Raw genomic sequence first — 9,099 nt, 5'->3', positions numbered from 1 at the left:
GATTTGTATCCACATTTGATTTTTAGTGAAAGAGCTAATGGATTTTGGATTTGATTAGTATTAATAGTTTATTTATTTTCTTATAATTTAATTAATGGGATTTTTTAATAATTTTCTAACAGTTTACATGATTAAATTTAGTTTAAAGTTATTATTTAAATGCACTATTACATGAAAAATTCTTATTAGATAAATTTAGGGGAGGTGAACACCGAACCCAACTATTATTCCCCTTAAAAACACACTCAATGAAAATGCTCTTGCACATTTGACAAAAAAAAAAAAAAAAAAAAAAAAAAAAAAAAAAAAAAAAANTGTAACACTTAAGACATGATATGAAATATATAAATGTTGATTTATAATATGGACTTAGCATTATTTCAGTTTCCTATTATCAGTATGCACAAAAGAAAAAAAAAAGAAACTGAAAAAAGTTTGTAAAATGATCTAGATCAGTCACAGCTTAAGGTGTTCGGAAATGATTCATACGTAAGTCGCAAAGTAGAAGCTATTTGACAAAGATGAGTTCAGCAATAATATCTTATGAAAACATTAACAACATAGAAGTTTGAGAACGAAATGAAGGGCATAATTTACTTGGACAATTTTAAATATACTAGTCGAGAACGAAAATACGCAAAGCCACAAAAATGTATATATATATTTTTATTGTTTTAGTTGGGGGGAGGGGGGATGTTAAAATGTCCGAATTGACAATGAAATTAATTCGTACATATTATTATTAACTATGATTTAGGGTAGGTACAACAACTGACCACGTGACTGTTTGATCTATAAGTTGATATCTTATAAAGAATGAGCCCATGAATAATATATTACCAGTTAATTCATATTTGAATAAAAATATAAGACAGAAAAAACGACAATGGACATTTAAAGATTGTTGCATATTACTTCTTAGCTCACAATTGGTGATTAAATTATTGACGAACACAAAACTCATAACATAACTCAAGGAAACTAATAAAACCACCAATGTAAAAATACATAAAGAGAAAAGTAAACTCAAAACAAAGCATAGAGTGGATTTGGGATATATCAGAAGTAGCAGATCAGGTCATGAGATCAACGGTGAGGACGGTGCTAAGATTCATGGGATGCATATATTCTGGAGAGCCATTGAGGATTTGTTGAGCAATGATTCTACTTGCTTTTTCTGATGGGTGAAAAGGATCCCAAAAGGCAAAGAGATCTCTGTTTGGGCAAAGATTTGATAATGGTGTGCATAGCCCTATCCCATTGTACGGCCCTTGTCCACAACAAGCCACCTTCGACGTGACGAAACCTGCCAATCACAATTTGGTCGTAAACAAATAAGTCAATTCTAGGAGCAGCCTTAAACTTCATGAACCAAAACGATATTAATTACAATATTAATTAACATTTTTTTTGTTAGTTGTTTTTATTCAAAACATAATTGAAACCAAAGTCAAAATGAAATCCTTACAATAAATTTTTATGTACATTGAGGCTAATTTTTTATGCCCAAATATTAACCCTGTCTTGGAATAATTTTGCCAATAAATAAGTCTTTCTTCTCTTTTATGAAAAAGAAAATCTATAAAATTAATTAAGAGGGACAAAATGATAAGAGCATGTACCGTATGCTTGTGGGTCGCTGATAAAGTCCATGTGCATTTGTTGAGTATTAGCGGCAATGAAGGCCGAAGATCCAACTTCGTTGTTGAGTTCAGTTATCATTTGAACGAGTTGTGGGTTGAATAGTGAGGCGGCTCGTTGTAGTTCTGTAGCACACTCGCCGTTGCGGCTACGTTGAGCCAGCTCGGCCGGGACGCAACCCATCGGCCCTGTTCCAGTCACCAAGACACGTCGAGCACCCAAATCGTACATTTTCTACAAACAATTTGAATTTTTACATAGGCGAAAGAAATTGCCAAAATGTAGGTTTCAACATATTTACTACTATTAATTCAAATTTATATAAACTAATTGTTTCCTGTTTTTTTTGGTTGAGATGAACTGTCTAGTGTTTCCTAGAGTAGATTGAAATAAATTTCTACCAAATTTTCTGTTTTCCAACTAAAAAAATAAATAAATCTGTTTAACTAGTATAGTAGGTTATTAAGCCAATAGCAGTTGAGTTGTAATCATAAACTTACCCGTAGGACTTTGCGGTATTCAGAAATGATAAAGACAACGTAGTCAGGAAGAGAGAATTGACGAGATCTTGCAGAGAAAGGGACCAAGTAATAGTTATTGACGAAATCGTTGCCTCCGAGTGTAATTAGGACAAGAGCTCCATTCACGAGCCGATTCATCTCTTCTTCTCCAACCAACCCACTCACTCGGAGCTTGTACTGCTCGAAGTACTCAAGCTGCTTCGTGATCCTAATTATGTTCAGCTGCATTGGATTTGGCAAAACATCCCTCACCATCAAGATCTCAAAAATTCCCTTAACCGATGATAATAGTAATGCCGGTGAAACTTACAAACTGGATTCCCGTGTCGTTAAGGATTCCAATACCGGCGGAGGCGAAGTTAGCACCGACTAATAGTTTTTCCTTCTTCAGCATAGGACTGAGGTACGGCATTGGAGACTCTTGACCCAAATGCTCACCTACAAACAGATAATCATTATTCATATTGTTTTTTTTTGGTAACGTTGAGAGTGTTAATGTTCTTGGAGAATAAGAAAAGAGAGCTTACTGATGAGATCTGGAATGTTAAGACCATTGGAGAAACGGCCGGTAGGACGGTGAGTTGGGAAATCGATACCATAAGGGTAGTTATCGGCACGAGCAGTGGTAGCTAGGAAGTCATTGTTACCATTGTCCACGAGGGAATCTCCGAACACTAGGAAAGCCCTAGCGTTGGCTTGCGGCAGAAGTAAGCTCATTACTTGCAGTATGCAGAACCCTACTAGAGCCAAATTAGCCACCGACTTCGTCATTTATATATACGAAAAATGCTATTAGCTAGCTAGTTTGAAAAATATATGTATATGTTGATGTGAACTCTGTTTAGGTTTTTGCTACGAGCTGAAGATGTTGAAGGGAACATGATTGTCTGTGTATATATAGGTGTAAATGTAAAAAGTAATAGAGAGGAAAAGGGGGGCATTAATGGAGGTCTTCACCAGCTTTTTTACATATTGGTGTTAGAATTGATTTTAAAGGGAGACAACGTGTACTAGAGTTGTGATTTTGGTTGAGAATGAATAAGTGATGGTAAGTCGATAAAAGCATAAAATCAATAAGTGATGATGGTAAAGGTTTATTTTTATAGATAATGTCTTATTTTTCATCCATATTACTACAGTGTTGTTTTGCTATATCTAGTAACAACCAGACAAATTTCCACCTATATAATTTTTATTTGTTTACTCAATTTTTATTTCTTTTATCAATGTTTACCTAATTCCAGTCTCGAATTTGTTTAAGCAAAATTTTGTTGAAAAGTTTAGTTTCAAATTTTCATATATACATAATATATTCATCAAATCCAAATGGGAGACTAACAAACCAAAAGAAGCTACGTAACAATTACAACTATGTTATTTGAAAACATTAAAACTGGAATCTGGAATTTTCTGTCAACATCACATATATTGCATATGAATAAATATATATATATATACATACATATATATATATATATATCAGGGAATCTATTAAATACATGAACAATTTTTTTTAACTTATGATTAGTACGTTAAATATTGTACTAATTTCAACTAAGGGCATGGACTATGCCGCATAGTACAGTAGTAATTAATCAATTTATCAAAATTATCGGAGTAGGCCAATAAAAATTCAGTAAATATCATAGCGTTGTACTCTTAGAGAGTTAGAGTAGTTAAGGAAAAAGTTAAAACCAGTTTTGGGGGCGAGATGAAAAGACTTGATGCGGTAGAGTGTAGACCAAGAGAAGCGGAGAAGTTTAATTTCATGCCAATATTTTCATGCTCTTCAATTTTGGGTTTTAATTGGATGAAAAAAATTGGTTGAAAAAGTGAAATGCAGGTCCCTTTGGGAATAGGATAGAATTATTTGAAGTACTTTGTCCAGATTTACTCACAGAGCCGCAGAGTTAGATTCTGGCAATGACGACAATAATGTTCAGGTTTTATTTCTTCTAATATTTTAACTTATTTCCTATTTTATAAATAGCTGCTTTGAAGCCAGTGCCGTAATTTGCTTGTATATGTATTATATTTTTCTAGAAAATATATAAAAGGAAATGTTACGTTTTTCAAATAATTTCATTAAAAATGAGATTTAGTGAGTTAATGTCGTAAGAAATAACAAAACAAACATTTCATAAAGTTCATTTTATGTTTTTTTTTTGTTTTAAAGAAAAATCCCTACAACACTATTTAAAAGTAAATACTAAGCCTAATTTTTGAAAAAATGTGGCTTTTTAAATTTCTCTATCTTTGTGGCTTTGGGAAAATGCCCCTTTTCTCCTTTAAATCTCAATTCATGGGATCGTAAAGATGAAGTTCTGGTAAATTAAACTATTAGATTTAGGTCTAATTAATTTAATTGGGAAAGACAACTGGATTTTGGTTATTCGATTTAAATCATAGATTATTATTGGAATATAATATTTGATTGGTTAATCTAAATCATGCAGATTAAAAAGTATTGTTGAACCGGATTTGCAGTATTGCTATTTTTTAACAAGGACACGGTCCATTTGGCTAAGGTGAAGACTAGTTGGTGTCTTCTATATATTTTAAAAATGTTTGGATAGTTACTTAGTTTAAGGTTAAAGGTTAACCTGAGTATACCTATATGTTAAATAATTATTATTAACGTATATTCGGATGAGAGTATATCTTATTTATGTGTATATAAATATATAGTATTATAATATATAAGAATTAGAATAAATATGAGAATAGGAAATGAATGAGTGTTAATTGATATTGACGTGATTGCGTGAATGCCTGTTATGTTTTGGTAAAAATAAGTGCTTGTGCGTGAGGAAATAAGGTGCCAAGGCACGTAAAAGCGGGTTAGCCGCAGAGAGTCCTGCAAAGAGAAATCCTTGTAGTTGTGTGGTGGTCTACAGGCGAAAAATGCGGGTAGATCAGGATTGGCTGACGAGCCAACAAGAGTGAGGTGATAAGAAGAAGTGCAAGAGGCAAGAGGTATCCATTAGCACAAGTATGGGAGAAGTGCTTATGCATGAAGAACCCGAAATGTACGAGATGACGATGTTGTGTGGACCGTCGTATCGTGCTCGTCTGTGTGGTGGTGGTTATGGGACTTAGTCTCATTTGTGTGGTGTGTGCTTATGTTTGTGTGTCACAAGCTTTAGGACACACTGATTATTGTTTGTCTTAGGTTTAGACTTTTGTGATTGTCTAAACGTGTTTGAGTGCGGAGACTTCAGGAACCTGAAGCTTTCCCTCACTGAGTAATTATCCATTACTCACCCCTCTCTTTTTGCATGTTGGCTAGGTGAAGTGTTAATTTTGTGTTGTTAACTGGTGGTTTTGCAGAGTGTTTAGGAGTCGAGCCAGGAAGTCAACCCGTTGACCATGTCGGGGTACAAAGTTTGGGTATTACATGAATCCTCTCTTAGGGCATGTGCGTTCATATGGTCATCAACTTTAGGGGAGATTATAGAAACCTAAACCAGTTCTTTCTTTTTAGTCACTCCCATATGCAGGATGAATCCTCTTTTGGGGCATGTGTGTTCGTCTGGTCGTCAACTTCAATGATATTAAAAACTCGGTTAGCTTCACCTTCTAAGTAGGTGAATCTCGATTCGCAAATTCAGAGAGAACAAAACAATCGGCTTCATCGCACGTATAGTTTCATTTGATAGCATCCTCTAATTTCTCAACCGGATCAAATTCAACCTTAAAATAAGCCATGGCAGTACGTACCATCTTTACCACTATCTTAGTCTTTCTTGGATTTCTTGGAGCTATGACACATATAAAAATCCAGGAGCATAATCATATATTGACTTATATAATTTTAAAAGAAAATTGAAATTCACAGACAAAAGCTCACCTGATTGTAAAGAACACCTAAAAGATCAAATGTCACCTCGACTCCCAATTTAAACCTGGCAAAAGAAACAAACAAAAAATGTCAATGATGAAGTTAATCAAGAAGACAAACAACACAAAAGAAAACAAAAATGATATTTTTACTTTGGACTTGACAAAGTAAGAGCAGCATATTGTAAGGCCACCATATGCTCTAACAAGATATGCTACAAGACCACCAATTCCAAGTATGACTCCCCCAAGATATCTAACGAGGGGAGTAACAAACAAAAGATTTCGTATTCTTAACATTTTAAAAAAAATTTGTCAAGATTTTAAAATTCAAGAAGCTCGCCTAATGACAACAACCAAAAGAGAGATGTAAAATTGAGCGGATTGCTCGGTGGAGATAGACCAGCGATGGTGATGAATTTGCTCTTCTTCATCTCTTTCTCCGCTTTACAATCTCTCTTGATTAGTAAAAAAGAAAAAAAATTGTCGCGGGTTAAAATCTCGTAGAGAAAGTTGCGATTGGGGAGAAAAAAATCAAACCTTTTTGTAGCATCGAGTTATGATAGTAAATAAAGGTGTGATGACTTACAATTCTAAAAATAAACAAGCGTTAGTGTTACAACTAGGCCTGGCCACTAATACCCGTTACCCGTATTCGGCCTGTTACTCGGTTCGTACCCGTCCCGAAAAAAGGGTACCCGCAGCTTTACGGTTGAGTAAAGGGTATTATAATTGTATTACCTGTGAGTAAGGGACAAGTATAGGGTATTAATTTAGTTTTCAATACCTGTTCCGTTACTCGTCCCTTTACCCGTTTTGTTACCCGACCCGTAAATACCCTTTAATATTTTGTATTATTATTATTTATTATTAATTTATAAATATATTATAGAGTTAACGTTAAAGCCCACGTTCAAAGAGTCCAACTGAAATGATATATACGACGCCCAATTGATTCCTTTTCGAATTTTGGAATATGAAATTATTATTGCGATTTTTGACAATTGTTTTATCGGATATTCATTTTTCCGGGTAAGGGTAAAGGGTCAGGTATTTAAAGGGTCAACTATTTTTTTCCGGGTACCCGTTTTTCCGGGTACCCGTTATTTAATGGTCGAGTACGAATAATTTTTTTCTATTACCTATTAGGGTCGGGTCGGATAAAGGGTATGAGAAAATTCAAGGGTACCCGTCTCGTGCCCAGCCCTAGTTACAACAAGGATAATAATTGTTTTATTATATCAATTTTAAAATAATACATATATCTGATTGTAAAAAATAAATTATTTAGCTGCGGGTTAAATCTTAAAATTAACAATCAAAATATAATAATATAATTTTAAATATTAAAAATGAATTTATTGATTGTAAAAAACAATTTGTCTAGCTATGGATAGTGTTGCGGCTATGGATGCAATTAATAATCCCACGGAATGGCCAAGATATTGTTTAGTACTGGGTGACATCTCTGCAGCTCTATTGAAATTTTCCTCATGGAAATGCTATCAAGTTGCCTTTTCTACAAATAAGATGGCTGCAGCTATTGCAAAGAGTGTTACAAGAGATGGAAGGCTTCAGTCTTACTTTATATTTGGAGATCCTTCTTGGCTTCATGATCAAGTGAGGGCTAAATCTGATTAGCTGTTTTTGTGGTCAATTTTGTTTCTTAGCTTTATTTCCAGTGTATTTTAGTTTGACTCTTTGGGGTTTTTATCATAAGACCAAAAAAAAGACAAACAAATTAACAAAAATATATAATTTAAAAATTTAAAATTTTATTAAAAAAAATCAATAATAACTCAATGCATTTCGAATTCTATGCTTTAATAAATCAGCAAAAATGGAATCCAAAAAATAGTTGTTTGTGAAGTTTTTAAATTTAACAATAGATTTTTAAGGAATTTATTAAACCAATGTATTATGGTTTCCCAAAACATAAGAAGAAGTTATAAGGTTACCATAATTTATCTGCCAAAATATAGGATGAAGTCATATACGAAGGTTTGTACCATAACTCGTTTTATAATTAAAAGGTAAAAACTAATTGTCAATAAACATTATCATAGGTTACCATATTTTTTTTTTTTTTAAAAGGTTACCATATATAATTTCTGAAATCTAACAATGTGTTACATAAATCGTAAATAAACCTTATAATAGGAGGTATTATCTTTTGAGTTTTATAAATTTATAAATTAAATTATCAATCAAAATAAAAGTATTTTTTATGTTTTTAAAACTACAATATCCGAAATTTAAATTTAAGTGTATGGTTTAATAAATCTGATTAATAGGGACCCTACATATTGAATGAAATAATCTAATTATAGTTTTTTTAAAAAAACTCTGTAAATGGATCAGAATATTTGGCCTTTTTAGTAATATTTATTGATTCTAGTTTAAAACACGATTTAAATTATATGGTCGAGATTTGTTAGTATAAAAGGTCAAGATTGATGAAGAAAATCCGACCAGAAGCTGGATCTGCGCACGCGATGTCTATATTTTGTCTCTGTTTAACATGTATTTGTTATGCATTAAGCTAGAATAACTAGTCCTTTTACATCAATTTCTAGTCTCTTTTGTATACTTTGCATATTTAGGTAGTTCTTGCATCATCCTTGCATACATTGTGCATTTCGGAGTATTTCAGGTATCTAGGAAGCGTCAGGAACACATCGTCTGAGATGCCGTTCGAGTCACTGTTCGTGTCGTCGTTCGAGCCAACGTTATATTCCTCTCTCGAGCCGATCGTCGTTCTGTCAAGACTCCTCTTCTCAACCCTTGTACCGCTCGACCGTTCGTCAGCTGAGACCAGCCCACTCGATCCATTTGAGTCCACATCCTTCGAGTAGACCCAACACCACTCGAGCCACCCGTTCGAGCCAACACCATCACCCACTCGAGCCACCACTCGTTCGCACATGTTAGGAAGACGTTCCATCTTACACGCTTTAGGAGATTCCCAAAACCGACTCTTTACCTTGTCGTTTTAAGTTTTAGAGTTTTCCATGTTGGATTACTATAAATACGTTTTGTTAAGTCTTGGCTGGACATCTTATCTTTCATCTCGTTTTCGTTTTGGTCTTTTCCTAAA

The 9,099-nt window shown here is 33.7% G+C and overlaps 1 protein-coding gene and 1 long non-coding RNA gene across 3 annotated transcripts; both read right to left on the bottom strand.

Annotated features, from left to right (window-relative positions):
* On the bottom strand, window positions 888-3,054 carry LOC104719216 (GDSL esterase/lipase At5g33370-like). 2 transcript variants are annotated; one of them, XM_010437078.2, is made up of 5 exons: window positions 2,690-3,051; window positions 2,473-2,600; window positions 2,142-2,384; window positions 1,623-1,875; window positions 888-1,306 (listed from the first exon to the last, which is right to left on the bottom strand). In XM_010437078.2, exons 1-5 carry the CDS (start codon window positions 2,931-2,933, stop codon window positions 1,074-1,076), a joined length of 1,101 nt encoding a protein of 366 aa, XP_010435380.1. In that variant the 5' UTR covers window positions 2,934-3,051; the 3' UTR covers window positions 888-1,073. The 2 variants fall into 2 exon arrangements, with proteins under 2 accessions (XP_010435380.1, XP_019086578.1); XM_019231033.1 differs by having other exon boundaries at window positions 1,165-1,289; window positions 2,690-3,054.
* Window positions 5,614-6,543, bottom strand: LOC104719215. The gene is made up of 3 exons (XR_756571.2): window positions 6,156-6,543; window positions 6,013-6,067; window positions 5,614-5,923 (listed from the first exon to the last, which is right to left on the bottom strand). It is a non-coding gene; the product is annotated as an uncharacterized LOC104719215 (long non-coding RNA).

The sequence above is a fragment of the Camelina sativa genome, chromosome 10 (assembly GCF_000633955.1).
Source record: "Camelina sativa cultivar DH55 chromosome 10, Cs, whole genome shotgun sequence".
Classification (NCBI taxonomy): domain Eukaryota; kingdom Viridiplantae; phylum Streptophyta; class Magnoliopsida; order Brassicales; family Brassicaceae; genus Camelina; species Camelina sativa.
Note: the sequence above shows the minus strand (reverse complement) of the source record. Positions and strands in the feature narration are given on the sequence as shown.